This window comes from Fusarium mangiferae (genome assembly GCF_900044065.1).
Source record: "Fusarium mangiferae strain MRC7560 genome assembly, contig: FMAN_scaffold004, whole genome shotgun sequence".
Lineage (NCBI taxonomy): Eukaryota > Fungi > Ascomycota > Sordariomycetes > Hypocreales > Nectriaceae > Fusarium > Fusarium mangiferae.
The window spans coordinates 1,842,735-1,860,857 of NW_024573924.1; the positions used below are offsets into that span (position 1 = coordinate 1,842,735).

Genomic DNA, 18,123 nt, shown 5'->3' on the forward strand with positions numbered 1-18,123 from the left:
ATATGTAGTTCCCTACTACAATAAACTCCTTTCGCGAACTCCGATCGAGTCGCTTGTTCAGACAAGTTGCGAGTTGCGACATCCATGCCAAAGCAGGGAAGTATGGCATCCTGACTCGATATTTCCCTCACGATGACCTCTGACAGGCACCCTTTCGCCATTATTGAGCTAGGAACCCTCCGATGCACAAAACGTACGACGCGAAGTTGACCCACCTCGTCAACCATTAAATCACTCCGCAGTTTGCTCTCCGAAACGCGGGATAGTCGAATACATGTTAGTTGTGGTATCCGTATCTGCGAGCGAATTATCAATTTCAATGCCAATCTCAGACGAGCTGCTTCACGGCAACCGCCGCGGTCCAATGTGGCTTGTAAATGCTTTTTTATCGTCGCATGTTCATTTACCGACTGTCCGTCTGCCTGTCTGGTCTGGTCTGGTCTGGTCTGGGCGACGTCGGTTCCGTACTACCACGACGCTTCGGGGGATGTAAAAAATTCATCCAATCTCCTGTTTATGAGCCGTAGAGCATGCAGCGGTGAACATCATGCAAGTGTATATGCAGCCGCAAAATGACAAATCTCGGGATTTTCGATCAATGGCTGAAGTTGTGTCAGATGAGAATGTGAAATGTTTGTGACAAACGTAGATCTTGATATCCCTTGAAGGCAGATCACCCGCATGTCTCGGGGCGACAACCTCAAAGAGTAGAGTATAGCCTTTACGCAAGGGTTCACTCTTGCTGTTTCGGCAAACTTTTGGATAAGATCGGGCCCATTTTCAGCTCTTGTTGTCCGGTGAGGGCGTGCCGCAGTTTGTTGTTGTTTAGCTGTTGTATCGTATAACTTAAGTGAGGTCTGAGACTGGCACGGTAAGGGAGGTGGCAGATGGGTAACCCGGCATGAGGATGCGTATGGATGTATGGAACTCGCATCAGAGGCTGTCAGTGTTGACTTCGAGCAATATTTGCGCTCAGGAGGGGATAATGTGACTTGTGCTAATACTCTTCCACTCAAAGTTCAGGCGCCTGTATCGCAAGTTCTCTCTCAGCCCTTCCGCCCAGACTAGTGACGGCTGCAGATGATGTGCATAATACGCATGCAAGAGGACTAATTAGCACAAGTGCTCTTTTGCCAACCATTCAATGGGACCCTGTATCAAACATCGGAAACTCTTCATCTCGAACCATACCATCAGAGCATTTGTTTCGCTGGATAGACTCTGCAAGCACTCCATTTGAGGTTCGTTTCAACAAAGCTTCAGCCTTCAAACCTCCCGCCCGGCCGAGGCATCGGCCGATCAATTAATGGTTAGCTTAACTAAGTACCTAGCCTCCTGTAGCTGCGACCACTCTACCAACCGACGCCATTTGAAGGTCAACGCTACAAGTCAATTGGCGGGAGCTACGCTCTTGAGTTTTCCCCCAAGAACAAGCTCGCGGGAGCTAAAAATTGCTATCGTTAGTCAATGGCTTACGAGTTTGAACTCAATGCCACAGTCGAGCTGTTCGAGTCATAAATTTAGCGGGAGATGTGAAGCCTAAACACGCTCTCCTTCCAATCATGTTGCCAGAACTACAAGGGAGGATGAGACGAGACCAAGGAGAGAAGCTGAAGTAACCATCCAGAAATTGTGTCTGGTTTAGCTGAACTCTCCAACGTCAGCGTGTACTGTAGGATTTCGTAGCATTCGGCGGATACGACTTACTGGCAAACTTCATGCAAAACCAACGAATAGGCATGTGTAGGCTTGAGACAAGTAATGCCACCTCCGTTATAATTACGCAGGCCTCAGAACCTTTCGCGGCCACTCAGCATCGCGTTTGAAACGAAGCGCTATGAGTTCGCCGTCTTTTAACTACATGGAAATCTCGACTCGTTGCTCTGTTATCTCCCTACAGGTCGCTTGTCCTTGAACAAAAGCGGGCTGCATGAGTGATCGACGTCGGATCGACGACTCCCGAAGCCCATCGCCGACAGCTGACTTCTTATTAACCCCCTTGCTATAGCGCACAAGACACTCAGATGCTCAACAATACGTTTTTGTTCAGAAGAGAACACTGTATCCCAATTATTTTTAAATCTCAAAATTCCACGTATCTGCATTTCCGTGTCTAAGGCTCGACGCCGACATTATGATCAGCGCCAGTTCCAGGCAGCTGGTACATGAGGGCTGCATTATTATTGATTGATGCTTGGCTCATCACCGACAAATGTTTGAAGTCTGCTATCTATTCGCGTCAGCCGGTCACTGGCACAGGGGCCTCAGCAATGCACCACTGAGGTAGACAGGGTAGATCAGCACCCATAGGCTAGAGAGGGATCTCGATGTTAGCGAGCATGACCAGTGTCAGTGTCGGCTTTAGTTTATGTGTTGCTCTAATGTGGTTTCATATATGCGACTCCACGCACTAACTTAGCTTATTATAGCCAATGCGCCTCGAGAAGAAGAGTAAGTATGGAAGATTCAGACGCAAGTAAGGCAAGGGAACAAAAGAAATATCGAATGTCGGTGTGCCGACATTGCTCTGCCACCCTGCATAACGAACACAGAATTGATGGAGACCTATGAACTTCGCCAACCTTTATCGAATATGAGTTCTCAGATCAGCCACAAACTATGAGATTACGATCTGGAACATACTTGAACTCCAGAACCAAAGCACTTGGGATATTCTCACACACCAAAGATTCTATCAAAACTAAATCTTTAGCCCAAACAGCCAGATGAACCCTGACTCTTGATACTGTTCACAGCCGAGTCTGGATGTTTGATTCTGACAGGCCCTCGAACATTTCCCAGGCAAGACGGCGTCACCATACTATTTCACACAATTTGTATGCTTAACTACCCAAGATCCGTGTCATCTATCAGTGGTAAGGCCAGGGAACTTTAACGTTCTCACTATAGCTTGGAGGGTTTATATATAAATGAAGTAGCCGGCCCCCAATTAAACCAGAGGTTATTTCCTTGTACATCATATATCTATTTTGAGTGGTAAATTTCCAACTCCAAAGTTTGACTATAAACATTAGGTAGGTAGCCCAAGGATCCAGTACTCGGCCATGGTCTTGAAGACATCTTGAGACTCTCATCCTGAGGCACAATAACTCTGATAATTTTGGTATGAGTTCAGTTTGCTCTTTGAATAGGGATCCCCCCCCCCCGTCCACAGCTATTTTGATCGTCACCCTGGTATAATATGCTGTGAGAAAAGGTGATGTTTGAGATGTCTTCAAGTTTGTCCTCTAGCTTTTGTGGTCCTTGGGACAGATTCTGGCGGTATGTATACTGATCTTGTGACAAGGCACCCTTCACACCAGACCTCTCTCAGGCGCCGAACATACTGGAAATATCTCGTCCTGAGTGGACTTAGAACAGTATGCTGGGGATCTATTTGTCTTGCTCCCGAAAGGTTCTGCTTTAGACCATAGATGATGAGCAGGGTGTATATAAGTTAAATAACAGGACACCTAGTTTTTGTAAGTCTAAGGATAAAGCTATATTCCATGTTCTTACTAGCGCGGAAAAACTATATCTGGCACGTTTGCGATTCGTGATGCCCCCTTTGGCTGACCAAGAATTATTATTAGATGCAAGCTTGCTATTCTAAGTGACATATATGATTTCCATACACTCGTTACAGGGTAGAGAAGCCCTTTATTATGAACAGCACGAATCAAGAGTACCGAACAATTAAATACTGAGTAGTAACAGAGTTAGATAGCTGTTGGCGATGGTATGAGAAACTCATAGGGTTTGGATCGACAGAATGCAGGAGGAAGCCGTAGATTGCGATGGCCAGGAGGCAGTCAAATTCAACTCGGCAGAATTACCATACTTAAACTAAAGCTCTACTGTTATATCCAGCGTTAATCTGGGAACAGAAGCTAATTTATACATCGGCAACACTGAGGCAAGGTTATTTGTGAAATGTGTCACGAACCCATGAGACACATAACTACCGACTAACGTTAATAATCAGTTGCCATGGTTAAGGCCATTCGCTGGAGGCACTGAGTTTGGCAACTCGCATAATTTAGGATTTAGTAAAACGGGGTATGCTTATCAACATGCTTACTGGTAAGGCTTATCACAGGAGCTTTGAAAATGGAATTGAAAGTGCTTTGTTCTCTGTTGCTCTGAATGGGGACCTTGGTGAGTTCCTTTGTTAAATTGGTTCACAGCCTCAGCAGGCTACAACCCAGCAGTGAGTCAGTCAGTCTATTAATGGAAGCCAGCTCGTGACAGCCGTGATCAAAGCATCCAAGAGCAAAACAGGTGATTCAATGGCCTGAAAGCATGAAATATCCGCCTCTGCCTTTGTGATTTCCTGCTTTACCTCTGATTAGGCATGGACAGTATCTATCGTAGTTTTCTCCTTGACGTTGACAATAAATACGAACGTTATTCCACTTGCTCCTCTTATTACCCACCCTAGGTACTTGGCCTACTCCCCCTGCCTGGTGTCTCCCCACTTTGAACCCGTCCACTCGGCCCCATCTTCTCGGGTTCTAGACTCCAGACCCTCCTCCGGACTTCCCTCTCCTCAACCCGCGCGTCAACTTGAACCTCGAACAACTCAAAACAGGAACGTTGTGGACATCCTTCAACGCAAATATATCATATTGCTGTACCATCCACTTCCAATACTAGTGTTATACCCTCAATCTCTCGCGCCTTGCTACACGCCCTGTCGCGCATCAAACTATGGCAGCGGCTGGCCTAATCGATCCGACAAAGACGGGCAACTATCCCGTCATCCTCGGCGATGCTCTCTTAGGCAAGACATCCAACGAGATCTTCACCGGTATTAAGTGTAAGTTTTTCTTAGCCTCCAAGCTCGATGTATCATGATACTCACATACTCCTAGACAATCACAAGCCGACACTCTCGTCAGACTCAGCCCCCAACTTAGCTCGCATAAAACCCTCTATCCCCGGAAAGACGGCATCCTACGACCTCACCTATACCGACAACGACGCAAAGTATGCGTTTACAGGGACAAGAAATAAGGATAGTGGTCAATATGTTCTTTACTTCGACCCCAGCCGCGAGGCCTTTATCCTCGATCTTGTCGACTCTACTTTCAACATGAACGTCACCCGACTGCCTGGTAACACCGATGCTGACAGTCTCCGTCGACAATATCCTCACATCGACAGTGCATCAAACGGCGTATCGAAAACAAACACAAAGGTTGAAAAGAGTGCCTCCGACAAATCCAATGCCAAAGCACGCGTCAAATCCACTACACAGAAGAGAGATATCAAGCGCAAGCCCGAGAAGAAGCAGCCCCCTAAGAATATTGAGCTCTCACTACCAGTACCTCAATCTAATGGACAATCAAAACCTGTGGAACCCAAGAAGCGCACACCAGCCCCCGAAGAAGAGGACGAGGATGAGGATGATGACGATGGTGGTCTTCTTGTCGAGTATCCTGGCGCCGACACCAACACAGCGTGTAGGACTGACTTCTCACCTGCTTTCCCGTCTGTGCGCCGCTTTGACGAATTCATGGATCAGCGCGAGTCTGAAGGTGATGATGCCGACGGCGAGGAAGATGATGATCCGGATTTTGAGTTCAAGCTGCCCAGCCCTGTCAACAACCGTAGCCAATACGAGGCTGGACCCGATCCTATGGATGTCGACGGGGAAGAGGAAGGAGAGGAAGGACTAGAAGTCGACCTCGCCAAAGAACTCGAGGACGCGTTCGAAAACCTGGAGAACAGCCAGCAAGAAAGCCCCGATGGGGACGAAAGTGAGATTAGTGAAGAGGACTAAAAACGTTTTGGATTATTGGGCTTTCGATTTGTTTTCTGTTTATATGCGGCGTTTCCACGGAATCTATGGCGCAGATACTGTCAAAAACAGTGGTTATGCTGTTGACCAGGCGTTGGAAAAGAGTCATTTTCAGAGGAATACTCGACGATACCACTGCCACTACCAGTACGACTCGTGGTGCCATTTCTGGCTATACTATTCTAAAATGAACACACGATGAAATATATATTCACGAAAACACCGTGCTTATGGTGCCCCTCATGCTTTCCTCTCAGCCCCCTCTCCTTGATCATCATACTTCCATTTCTCACCGGGCAAATGATCCGTGATACCCTCGATCGCATCCTCGGACCAAAGATGGACCTCCGAATAGGATAACTGCCGGCCCCAAATTTTCAGGTCGTCTTTGTCAAACGTCCCAACAGACATGCTAATCTTTTCCGACTTTTCATTGCGCCAGAAGAGCCAGCTGCCGCAACTGGAACAGAAGCCCCGTGCTGCTTCCGGTGAGGCGCGGTACCGCGATAGCGTCGTCTGAGAGGTGAACTCTACGCTGGAAGCAGGGACTGAATGAAGCCATGCAATGAGGGAGCCACCATTCTTACGGCACTGGGAGCATTGGCAAGTTGAGCACTGCCAAGAGATGGTTAGTTCAGTGAAATTTAAGAAACGGGAAATGAGACGAACGCTTCTCTTCCAGTCATGGCCAGATGGAAATCTCAGCCTGTAGCGAACCGAGCCACAGAGACATCCGCCAGAGACGCTTGTAGGGTATTCTTCTGAAGCCATGGGGTTCTTCTTGTACGAGTGATAGTGGCAATAAGACCGAAGTATTGAAATTAAAAGCACTGAGATATGGAAGAGGCTTGAGCGTTATATTGTATAGTGTTGAAGAGCGTGACCCCTCATCGAAGGGCTTTGCCCGCGGCAAGCATGTCAATGGCGCCTTTCGCTTCCCTGTTTAATGAACATTTTGAAATTCAAAACTCCTGGCGTCATTATTCTCATGGCTGGTACACTAATGCCTCGTATCAAGTTTAGGCATGGGTATAAATGCATGCATGCCTAGCCAACCACGGTCATGATATCCGAAAACAAGAATACAAATACTGAGTCAGTACGCCGTTTGATGTTTATGTCGTAACATATTCAGATAGCCTCCCATTTTGCAAGCCACCCGACGCTCTCGCCCGCGTTTCTAATGATACAATATCGTCCTTCCTTTGCGTTTTCCTTGACATCGTCTAAAATCTTGTCTATCGCGATCGAACCCATGGCCATCCCGTGACCCTCGCTCAGACTAAATGATCCGGTGGTGACGAAGCCAACGAGATCTTCGGCATTAGGAACAAGAGGATGGCCGTTCATGTCGGATTCATTAGCCGGCGTGAAAGGGTAGGGCGCAGGTTTAGAGATGAGTTCAGCGGCAAGTTGACGCTTCAAAAATTCCAAGTCGCGGGGCGTCGAGGTTCTGGATGTTTTGTTCTTTGTAGACAGAGACGGCCTAGCTTGAGAAAGCCATTGGGACCGAAGGTCGTAGGGAAGCGAGTAAGGTGAAGATAATGAAACGGGGGGAATAGTGGCAGGGACTTCGGCTTCAGAGGACTGTGGAGCTGTGGTAGGACGAGATGGGAGGCGGTAGATGCGAGCACAGGATGTGACAACGCCCCTAGAGATTAGAGATATACGGACGCCAAGAAGAGCGTTTGTCGGTGTTGTTGAGGGGGAAGATGGAGAAGTGACGGCTTGGTTAAAAACATCTTTCGTGATTTGACGTAGCTGGTAAATGCGTGGCTCTTGTTGCCTCGATACTTGTGTTGAAGCTGGATTTTCGTCCTGGTCCACGTCCATCGCGCCCTCAGTATGGTTCTCTTCGCTAGTTTGTGAATCTCCTGTGTCGAACAATAGCTCAAAGTCGCTAGCGAAGCCATCACCAATCTCACCCTTTCTCCCACCGCCCAGATCAAGCGATTCCCATGCGGTTCTCTTGCTCTTTGGCCGCTTCTCCCAAGCCGCTCTTCTTTTTCGACGCTCCTCGAGCTCCCATGCAGCACCAGCCTTGGTTCCGGGAAAATCCCCAGGGAACCAAGCCTGGCCTCGTTCGAAGGCGACCTGGCGGATCTCGTTCAAACCTGCGAATCGTGGGTTACCCCCTGAAGAAAGGGGATAATGCACCAAGCAGTACCAGAGATGCTGTATACATTTCCATGGTGCAAGCAGAGTCCATGTACCTTGTTTCTGTGTGCCTCTATCCGTGCGGGAAGCCAAAAGGATGATCGGGATTGGGGCATCATCTGCTGTGAGTTTCAAGGTGGTTCCGGGAGCATTTTTCGCTCTTCGTCTATCGATTTGTTTCTGTGAAGGGAAGCAGGACGCGGCATGGCGAGTGTCGCGATCGAATAAGGCATAAAGATTCAAATTCTCCTCGGCCGACCACGACGCTATCCTTTCGAGGAGTAGAAGTTGTGACTCTGGGTCTTCGGGAACCTCCAGGCGCCTTGGAGGGTATTGAAGACGGGGATCCTGCACCGAGAACCCCAACACCGCGCCAGCAGGGAGAGTGGCTGCATTGGTCAAACCGGTCAGCCCTTGAAAAAGCTCAGTATGATCTATTTTCGTCTTGTCCTTTACGGGGCAAGTGCGCAATATAGCTAGCAGAGCTTCTGTAGATCCCGGGCCTGTCAAGTCTAAGCTTCCAATCTCAAATCGGAGATCTTCGATGTAAAGCCGAGGGGTTTCCTGCTTTATTAAAGACAGTAACTCGTTAAACAGCTCGAGGAAGGCTGATGGGTGGATCCTCAAGAAAACCTGCCTCGATTCTTGTTTAAGCTCCTGGTTGTCTTCTTGTGTCGGTGGTTCGGGGTTCCATAAGATGGTGCATGGCCCGATCATCTTTCGGTTGGCTTGATTCTGCTGTCCCGTATGAATTGCCCGAGTTAGAACACCGGTCCATGAGCGGGTTCCGATCCTCCATTTCTTTCCCTTGTCGTTCCAACATGAATCCTGAACAACCCCTATCCGCTTCAACACACGTTCTATGCCAGCGCGTTTGCCGTAAAGGCCAATTGTGCTCATGTAGCTCATCTCCCATACAACTGCCCCTCTTTCGCCTTGAGCTCGATGTGTAGGTCGGTATATCTTTTCGTTCGGTGTCAATGGGATAGCGAACCGCCATAAAGGTTCCAACGGATCAGTCATGCGTGCTCTTTTCGCATGCCATGAGTGTGTCGGTAACCATGTTTTGTTCAGTTGACGCTTGCGGAACTTGGACTTTGGCTTTGGAGGTTGGTTGAGTTCGTTTCGTCGAAGTTTCGGTCTCGGTGGTCTTCCCGTTACAGCTAATGCATCGTCTTTACTGACATCTCCGTCATGCTTCGCCCTCGCTAGACTAGCCTTGCGTTTCCTCGCTGCCAATATTCCTAATTTTCGTGCTGTTTCGGATCTTATCTTCGCTCGCGTTGTTCTGGGTTTCCTCCTTCTGGCTTCGACAACCGGAGTGTTGTCGTCTTTCATCTCTTTAAGGGCACGTTTTCTTAGTCGGCGCGGTACCCGTTTGGGGTTGTGACTCGCTGTGCGGCGGCGTAAGCCTCTGGGTACCTTCTGAAAGGCGCGACTGCTAGCAACAGCTTTCGATGTGGCCATGCTTTGTTCAAGAGCGCGAATCTCGAACTCGTGGGCTGCCACAAAAGCCTGGAGATCAAGTTCGCCATCTTTGAGTGCAGCTTCGGCGGGCTGCGCAGGGATGCTGCGCGCAGAATGAACCACGGAGCGCTTCTCCCTACGGCCATTCGATGCCGGTGTGTCAGCCTTTCGCTTTCTGCTGTCCGGCCCAGATTGGGCTCCGGTAGAAGATCCCGGAGCCATGATGAGGGATTGATTTGTTGTGGAGATATCAAATTTGTGAGTTCTTGGTCACCTTGAATGTCAACGTCGAAACGCGATGGAAAGAAAATAAAAGCTTATCGATAAGCTTTGACGGACCCTGAATGGGAGTCATTATTTCAGAACCGCCATCATGACATGTGAATAGGTAGGAAAGCTTGATTTATTAGAAGGGCGAGTCAGTCAATTTGTTTCTCTCTTTATTACTTTAGCCTTGAACAAAGAGGTTCCCGTGTCACAATGCGATTTTATTCCCCAAGCTAGGACAGTTCTTCAGATCTGGCTACTAAGCTATGTACCTATATGAATATGAGATGAGCATATCGAACATGGGCTTTCACAAATGCGGCAAGTTGGTTAATCAAATCAGCAATACGTTTTCAATATTCAATTCCCAAACAATAACATCGAAATAACATATAAACGCCTCTAGTAAGGGTATAATAAGCTGTCAAGTTTGCGCCATTCGCCAGATAATCGTGCTAGACGTTGCCAATCTGAGACGACCAGATAATTGAGTCTAGGTACTTGGTTGCCAAGTCCCGACGAGAAAATGATTTTTGACCAGAACGTGATGATGAGCCCACCGAGCTTTCTGAATCGTCTATCCTAGCTCCATCCCGTAACACTGTAATGTCTCCTCACTGCTTCTGCCAATTGTCCTGGAGGTTGGCATTTGGAACACACCTTATGGCCCCTAGAACCCGATCAGCTTATTAGTGTCTCAACGCATCTAACACAGATCGATGTGATAAGAGAGCATACCAAAATTCTGGGGGATCAACAACATTAGGCGTGCATGGCCGTTGTGATCTTTCGTATTTTGGGCACCACTTTCGAACAATCCAAGCATGATGTTGGCACCGAAACTCGACCTGGCATTAGCGGTTAGCAAGAGGCTTCCTTCACTGTAAGTGAGGGAGCTCATACAAAGAAATAGTCACACATTCTCGGTGAGTGAATGATTTTGACAAAGAAAAAGATCAGGAACCGACGGCGATCGTCCCCCTTTTGCAGGACCGCTTCCAGAATACATGTCTGACCTCTCATTTTTATTCGATCACATTGTTGTGAAATATGCTAAAGGTTCATGGTGAGAGGTGATCGATGGGGGGGATCTTACCGAAGCCTCGGACTCCAAAGTCTCATAATTGTTGTATATTGCTTCTTTTGAGAACGCCATCGCAAGGAAGCGATGCAACCTGCAATGCGGCAGGGAGCCGAAGGACAGATCGGGAAATGGGTGTTTGAGAATTGAGAGAGAAGATTGTGCATAATAGTACAAGTTGTCTCCTTTGTCATCTCTTCTCCCGTGAGGAGGGGGAACTATTGGGGCTGTATGGTTACACAAGCCAGGCGGCTAAGGCATTAAGGCACATCATCACAATCATCACAATCATGGAAGACTTTCATCATGCCGTTAGCCTAGACTTTTGCTTTGAATTTACTTCAAAGGTTGAGGATAGTTACGTGATGCTCAGAGTTCCATTTGCAATAGTCCATTCTCGTTTCTCGGTCCTTACCTAGACATAGAACAGGTTTTGTCTCTTCTCTCGACGGCGGTTGAACTACCCCCCCTGTTCATTTTCTGTTTCAGACTATTTCGCCTTGCCAGGATCGCTTACACTCTCAGCTCAAAATCGAACATGGGTTTTGAGAAACTAAGTCGTATTCAGCAGGGCTTCTCACCAATCCTTGGGAAGCAAGAAAACTAAAGACATTATGTAGAAGAGGATGCTAACAAGAAAATGAACTAAACTCAGCAAAGAGTCCCCCACAAACTCCCTGAAGCTTGGGAAACCGAGCCCCTAAGTAATCAGTAGGAGGAGGAGGCTATAGGCGCTGCCATCATCCCCAGAGCCGCATAGCTTGTCACAGAGAATCAGCTTTGCAGTGATGCCCAAGTCCGAATGTCTAAAAAGCGATCAAGCGATACTATGCTTTTGGCATGCCTCTAAAGAAAGAGATAAATAATATATTCTCTCAATCAGTTAGGGACCCGACCTGATCAGCACGGAAAATAAGTCACAATACGACTTGGCAGGATAGATGTCTGGCAAACTACATCAACCATCAGATTCAGGATAAACGAGTCATCAGCTTGCCGGGGTCAGACTACGCTTTCTGAATATGCCAAGAGGCTTGCGCGTGAGAATCCTGCTGAGGGGAACAATTACCTCGATGCGTACTGTCAGAAGATCACAGACCCTGAGACATTCATCCTCAATCGTGTTGACAATGAGCAGCATGCCCGCGAACTCCTCATCCGCGCCGCCAGTTTAACCTCCGTCCTTTGCTGTACACCGGTTACCTTTGGTCAGATCAAAAACCACACTGGGCTTGAGTACAACTTTATTGTCCTCGATGAAGCCGCTAGAATGCCAGAATCATTGTTTCTCATGCCTATGGCGAAATGTCCCGAGGCATTGGTCCGCAAGGACTGGCAGTCATTTTTTGGTCCTCACCGTGCCACAAGCTTGTTTGAACGCAGTGAGAAATCAGGCGCCTGCTGTTTAGGTTGAAGTCCAATTACCGCGCCCATGGAAAAGTTGCCCATTTCGTGAAAAGTTAATAAGAAGATTTAGGTAACTTAGTATAAGTTTAGGATAACTTTTGTTAAGTTTAGGATGACTTTTGCTGAGTTTAGGATAACTTTGCTGAGTTTAGGATATTATTTGCTGAATTTAGGATAACGCCCTAGGGCAGCCACTTTGTCAAGGAGCTGCTAGAGTCTTCTTTCAAATCGTTTCTTGGTCTCATCTTAGGACCGTCTGTTACAACACCCTATTTCTCCCTCTCTGAGTGAAACATATGATTCGGTGGCGATCCAGCTGGCCGGGTCGGGTTTGAGCCTTGCAGGAATGTCTCGCAGGCGGTTCTTCTTCTTCTTTCTTTTTAGAGCGAGGGAGCTGAAGACAAAGTGTAGGAACTCATCAACGAGAATATTACCAGCTCCAGGAGTGAGCAAGAGTGTAAAAGTCAGAATGTACTTAGTAAAGGACTTGGGAATATGATATCTCCTATATAAAAAATGTGTATCTGTGCCATTAATTTGAATTAACATGCCCTCCCTTGATTGATGCCCGTAGAGAAAGGTAGGTACTCGTTGATTATCAGGATGGCTACCAGCCTCCTGTGGCTTTGCTTGTTACATCTCTCGTGGCGTCAAGTCACAGGGGGCGTCGTTCAACCATCATGGGATCTGATCCCTGGAATTGCATATGACGATATCCTCATCATTTACGTTGGGATCATCACCTTTCGATCGCGGGCTTATCTTATCATCGCTGACTACGGCCAGTTTCAGTTCCTCCACGTTCAAACGGTCGCAACCGTTCCACCAGCTACAGCGCCATAGGGGACCGCCGTATCCTTAGTTGGAATTGTCTGGCAGACCAGAGCCAAACCCAAATCCAAAGTCAAAGTCCACGCCAAACAACCTAAGCAGAGGTAAATCCAGAGGGGGATGGCCTCTTTAAGTAAGCCGCATCCCCACAAGGTTCGCATTTCCGGTGCATCACACGAGTTATTTCTATATATATTCTCTGGCATCTTAACTTTGGCGATATTGTAACCAGCACTCTTTCACTCACTGCAGTCTCATTACGGAAGTCTGTCGTAAGATTAGATACCGTCACAGTTACGCTCAAGCGAGCTCGCTATATACTTATTCACATAGTCGTGATTTGAGCATTACGAATCATTGACAGAGGGATATCCTGACAATCATTGCTAACATGGGCTTTCTCAAACCTGAAGTTGGCAAGGCCCGGAAGGTAAGGATTAATCTCAATCTTCAACACGAAATCAAGCTAACTCGTACTCCAGCCAAAATTCGACCTTCATCTCAAGGTACATCCATCAATCTACATCCAGCCACACTATGGGGAAACCTTGACTTATGCTTCCTAGATTTACGACCTTAACAACGTGCCGCTCGTTTCTGGTCAGGCTTTTGTCAAATGGCACCTCTCTCACTCAATGACCGCGGAGCATCGCGGGCGCACGCAGAAATGCCCAATCGCCAACCACAGAGTTGAATGGGGCTTTGTCACCGCGGTGCCCTCTATCCGCATATCGATAGACCGCAATAACAACCTTACCGAATGTCCCATGGAGTTTGAGGTTATACAGGAATTTGGCTTGACAGAGAAGGTCACCCTTGGTATTGTTCGCCTCAACCTGAGCGAGTACGTGGAAGAGAGCGAGGCCTTCGTCAAGGATGTCACATCGCCTGGTCGCATGCGTAGCAACAGTATGGGTGTCAGCCCGACGAGGGGTGGTACATCACGGCCGCGCCGTGATTCAGATGTCGTCGAGGATGGCATCGTGAGAAGATATCTCATGCAAGACAGCAAAGTCAACAGTACGCTGAAGATCAGTATCCTCATGCTCCAAGTCGACGGAGAACGGAGTTACGTAGCTCCCCCTCTGAAAACGGCTCCCGTCTTTGGAGGTATTGGAGGCATCATGAGCGAGGCAATAGAGGACGACGCCGGGCGTAAGTTGAACTGATTCGTTCCATATCATTTCCTGCCGCTGACAACATATAGCAATAGCTGCCGCGGTCCCCAACTTGTCTAAGCCTCGCGACGCCGCTGAGCTCCAAGACCTGTACCGAAGCGTTCTCGCTGCTTCGTGGAGTCGGCAACCGAATGAGCACTCTGCCGAAGAAGTCATCGAGGACATTTTCAACGGAGGTAACGGCTGGAAAACCAAACCTCACAATGCTTCGCCTGTCACTGATGGAGAAGACGACGACGACGATATGGGTCCACGTGATACTATCCGAGCCCGCGATACTCGCCGTATAACTCACAACCTCCTTCACCCTCATCACCATCATCACCACCACTCAAACAGAACTGCCTCGCCTTCGCACAACCACCAGAACAACGGCCCAGCTGGCTCCTCACATCGCCGCACACCAAGTAACTCGAGTGATAAGAGCTTCTCGACAGTTACAGTTACTCCATCGAACCGACGCAAAGGTGTACGCATCCATGAGCACCACCTCGACCACGCGCGTAGTATGGCGAGCATGACGTCTACTATGACACTTGATAGCGACCCAATGCGTGAAGTGAGTTACAAGGGAACCCGCGAGGTTAGAGAGGATGATATGCGAAACGACCTCATTGCTTGGCGATTACCAGGTGATGGGAACCAGGTAATGTAAAGGGCCTAATTTAGACGTCGAAACTGAGCTTCTTGACGGTCTCCAAAAGGCGGCTGGAGTACCTATTTAACGATGTTTCCTGAAGGGCCTCCACCGAAATGATTCGACATGAATCTTTTAAATGTTAAGTCTTTATTCAATTCATCCCTGACAACCCTCTATTGTGTCTTCTAGAATCTACCAATAATCCCGTGCTTTTTGCATGCCAACCCCCCTTATAAACCCACTCATAAAATCATTGCGGCTTTTCAATCAAAGTTCCTGCTTTTGAGTCCAGCACTTCTAGACTTAGATGTTTCCTCGCACACCACCCTTACCGCCAACTTCCCGGGCTGTAACCGTAACACCTAGATCGGCTAGAACATTGATCGTGACTTCGACCTTGCCGCCGGCCTTGACACCCTTGATGGCGGCCTCGGCAAGAGGGTTGCCGATCTTCCAGATTTTCTCCCGGGTCTCCTCTTCCTCTTCATCAGAGTCATCAAAATCGGAGTCGTCCTCATCCTTGTCTCCATTCTCTTCCTTAGCCTTAGGCTCAGGCTTGGTGACCTTGATGTGGGTGTTACCCTCAACAATCTTGATAAGAACATCGCCACCTTCCTTAGGAGCGGGAATATGGATGGTGCGACGGGCAGGGGCGGCGGTCTCAGGGGCAATGATGGGGGTGAAGACATCCTCGCCGTCAGCACCCACGGTGATAACACCAATAGCATTGGAGATGTGCTTCACAGTGGTGACAGCAGGGTGAGTGGACTGCTCGATATCGGCGGCCTCGTACTCCTGGATCAAAGAGGCCTGGAGGGCAGCACCACGAGCAAGGAGCTCAGAAGGGTTGATGGCGGACACGCTCGTGGCGGGAGCTTGAATCTCGGTAGTCTCAGGGAAGATACCACGGAGATTGTTAGCGATACGAGGGGTGTGGGCAGTACCTCCTGACAGAATAACCTCGTCAATGTCAAGAACATCGAGGCCGGCCTTCTTGACAACACCCTCGATGAGTCGGTTGAAGCCCTCGAATACCTTGCGGGCAACCATCTCGTATCGTATCCTGTTGATAGTAACAGAGAAATCGAAGCCATCCGCCAAGCTCTCGACGCTGAACTGAGCGTTGCTGCCCAGGCTCAGAGCTCGCTTGGTAGCCTCGGACTCAAGTCGAAGCTTCGCAAGACTGCGAGTGTTGTTTCGGGGGTCAATGCTGTGCTTCTTTTGGAATTCCTTAGCAAAGTGATCCATAAGAGCATTGTCCAAATGAACACCAGCAAACTCGTAATCGTGAGCAGTGGCGAGGATCGTGTAAAGACCACCTCGCGAAGCGACAACGGCAACATCTGAGCGAGTGCCACCAAGGTCGGCAACAACAATGATCTTATCCTCGATCTTGGCCTCAGGACGGGCATCGTAAGCCAGAACAGCGGCGACAGGGTCAGAAATAAGCTGAAGGATCTCGATGTCGGCGTCGTTGGCGGCCTTGATCAGAGCCTCTCGCTGCTTCTCGGTGAAGTTTGTGGGGACGGTAACAACGGCGGAGGTGACCTTCTTGCCAAGGTAGTCGGAAGCAGAACCCACAAGGCGTCGCAGGTATCGAGTAGTGGCCTCTGAAACAGAAACAGTCGAAGTCTCTTCCTCGCTCTTGTCCTTGACAGAAAAAGCAACGGTGCCGGAAACATCCTTGGGGTGGGCGGAAGCGTGAGAGTGGGTAGGGTCGATGGACTTGAATCTGAAGGCATCTTGTCAGTGTCATTAGTTCCAGAATTGGGGCTGCGGCGGAAAGGTCGCGTACTCTTGGCCGAGGAAGTCCCGGAAGTTGGCGATGGTGTTATCGGGGTTGCGAACGAGGAAGTTCTTGGCCTGTCCGCCGTAGTACTCATCGCCGTCAACGTAAGACAGAACGGTGGGAATTTGTCGGTCTATCAAGCAGCGAACGGTTAGCAAGCGACCTAGTGACACTACCACGGGGCACAATTCAAGTCGATCTAGAACATACCTCCATCCTCGTTGGCAATAACCTCGGCCTTGTCGTCAACAGTATAGGCAATGGAACTGTTGGAGTTACCAAAGGTAATACCAATGGCAACTCGATCGCCAGGCTCAGGGCCCTTGGCTCCAGCGTTGTCACTCATTAGGTACGTCGGAAGGGAGTTGTGTGAGTCCTTATAGGGAAAGGGGGAGAGATAAAGTCAAGACTCTGTGCCTCTGTTGAGTTGAAGCAAAGAGGTTCCAAGATGTCGAGATTTTGGAGGGCGAGTGCGAGTTGGTGATGGATGTTAGTGGGGTTTCTTTTCTTTTCCCTCAGAGATTGGAAAAAAACTGCCCGCTAATCGCATCACCCACAATTTTTCTTGATCGGCCACTGGTACGTATTCACGTTATCGTTATCGGTTCTCCACATGCCGCCTTTGCTCATGGTTTTGAAGGTGTCGCATCGGGATTACAGCTTTTAACTGTTACATTTCAAAGCACTAACTCGTCAACCTTTCCATCATGGCATCTGATGCGGTGTTCGTACTGCCAGGCGATATCATTGATCCATCTCTTATCCCTTCACATCCTAAGAAGCCTCTGCGGCTCGGTCCTGGCCTACGACATGTGCCTCCCAACGACATCGTTCCCACACTTGCTGGCCAACTTGTGACTGATCGACAAAAGAATGCAATTCGTGTAGAGAATGCTCGAGGAAAGGTACGCTTCTGAATTGCCTCCGGGCTGCAGACCGTCGACTCACCAATCAACAGTATACCCCTCGCGTCGGTGAGCTCGTCATCGGGACCGTCCAGCGCAGCGCCGCCGACTTATTCTACGTTACTCTCTCCGACTATACCGCGCCTGCTCTTCTACCACAACTTTCTTTTGAAGGCGCCACAAAGAAGACCCGTCCTCAGCTTACCGCGGGTGCACTTGTGTACGCACGGATTGCTCTCGCCAACCGCCACATGGACCCAGAGATTGAATGCGTATCTTCTTCAACAGGAAAATCTGAGGGTCTAGGCCCTCTAACAGGCGGAATGCTCTATACCGTGTCACTTGGAATGGCTCGACGTCTGATGATGCCCAAGAGTGTGCAAGAAGGCCGGATTGTGGTGCTGGAAGAGCTCGGTAACGCAGGCCTTCAATTTGAGACAGCTACAGGACGCAATGGCAAGTTCTGGGTTGACAGTGAGAATGTGAAAACGGTCATTGCTGTTGGGAGGGCAGTATTGGAGACTGATGAGAGGGGATTAGATGTTGAAGAACAGAAGAAGCTTGTCAGGAAAATCATCAAAGACCTGAGCTGAAGGGG

At 48.8% G+C, this 18,123-nt stretch overlaps 7 protein-coding genes across 7 annotated transcripts; 3 read left to right on the forward strand and 4 right to left on the reverse strand.

The window, feature by feature from the left end:
- Positions 1-4,710: 4,710 nt before the first annotated feature.
- FMAN_09156 (uncharacterized protein) lies at positions 4,711-5,785 on the forward strand (the record flags this gene model as incomplete). Its single annotated transcript, XM_041829965.1, has 2 exons — positions 4,711-4,819; positions 4,875-5,785. 2 exons carry the CDS (start codon positions 4,711-4,713, stop codon positions 5,783-5,785), a joined length of 1,020 nt encoding a protein of 339 aa, XP_041680675.1.
- A 258-nt stretch (positions 5,786-6,043) lies between these two features.
- Positions 6,044-6,574, reverse strand: FMAN_09157 (uncharacterized protein; the record flags this gene model as incomplete). Its single annotated transcript, XM_041829966.1, has 2 exons — positions 6,044-6,418; positions 6,473-6,574. The coding sequence occupies 2 exons, from the start codon at positions 6,572-6,574 to the stop codon at positions 6,044-6,046; spliced, it is 477 nt and encodes a 158-aa protein (XP_041680676.1).
- Positions 6,575-6,934: 360 nt separating this feature from the next.
- Positions 6,935-9,649, reverse strand: FMAN_09158 (uncharacterized protein; the record flags this gene model as incomplete). The annotated part of the gene is made up of 1 exon (XM_041829967.1): positions 6,935-9,649. The coding sequence occupies one exon, from the start codon at positions 9,647-9,649 to the stop codon at positions 6,935-6,937; it is 2,715 nt and encodes a 904-aa protein (XP_041680677.1).
- A 627-nt stretch (positions 9,650-10,276) lies between these two features.
- Positions 10,277-10,717, reverse strand: FMAN_09159 (uncharacterized protein; the record flags this gene model as incomplete). Its single annotated transcript, XM_041829968.1, has 3 exons — positions 10,277-10,364; positions 10,433-10,542; positions 10,598-10,717. The coding sequence occupies 3 exons, from the start codon at positions 10,715-10,717 to the stop codon at positions 10,277-10,279; spliced, it is 318 nt and encodes a 105-aa protein (XP_041680678.1).
- Positions 10,718-13,404: 2,687 nt separating this feature from the next.
- FMAN_09160 (uncharacterized protein) lies at positions 13,405-14,846 on the forward strand (the record flags this gene model as incomplete). Its single annotated transcript, XM_041829969.1, has 4 exons — positions 13,405-13,443; positions 13,496-13,519; positions 13,580-14,168; positions 14,221-14,846. 4 exons carry the CDS (start codon positions 13,405-13,407, stop codon positions 14,844-14,846), a joined length of 1,278 nt encoding a protein of 425 aa, XP_041680679.1.
- Positions 14,847-15,134: 288 nt separating this feature from the next.
- On the reverse strand, positions 15,135-16,966 carry FMAN_09161 (putative heat shock protein HSP70 (regulator protein involved in pleiotropic drug resistance); the record flags this gene model as incomplete). The annotated part of the gene is made up of 3 exons (XM_041829970.1): positions 15,135-16,563; positions 16,627-16,753; positions 16,831-16,966. The coding sequence occupies 3 exons, from the start codon at positions 16,964-16,966 to the stop codon at positions 15,135-15,137; spliced, it is 1,692 nt and encodes a 563-aa protein (XP_041680680.1).
- Positions 16,967-17,327: 361 nt separating this feature from the next.
- Positions 17,328-18,118, forward strand: FMAN_09162 (uncharacterized protein; the record flags this gene model as incomplete). The annotated part of the gene is made up of 2 exons (XM_041829971.1): positions 17,328-17,525; positions 17,579-18,118. The coding sequence occupies 2 exons, from the start codon at positions 17,328-17,330 to the stop codon at positions 18,116-18,118; spliced, it is 738 nt and encodes a 245-aa protein (XP_041680681.1).
- Positions 18,119-18,123: the final 5 nt, after the last annotated feature.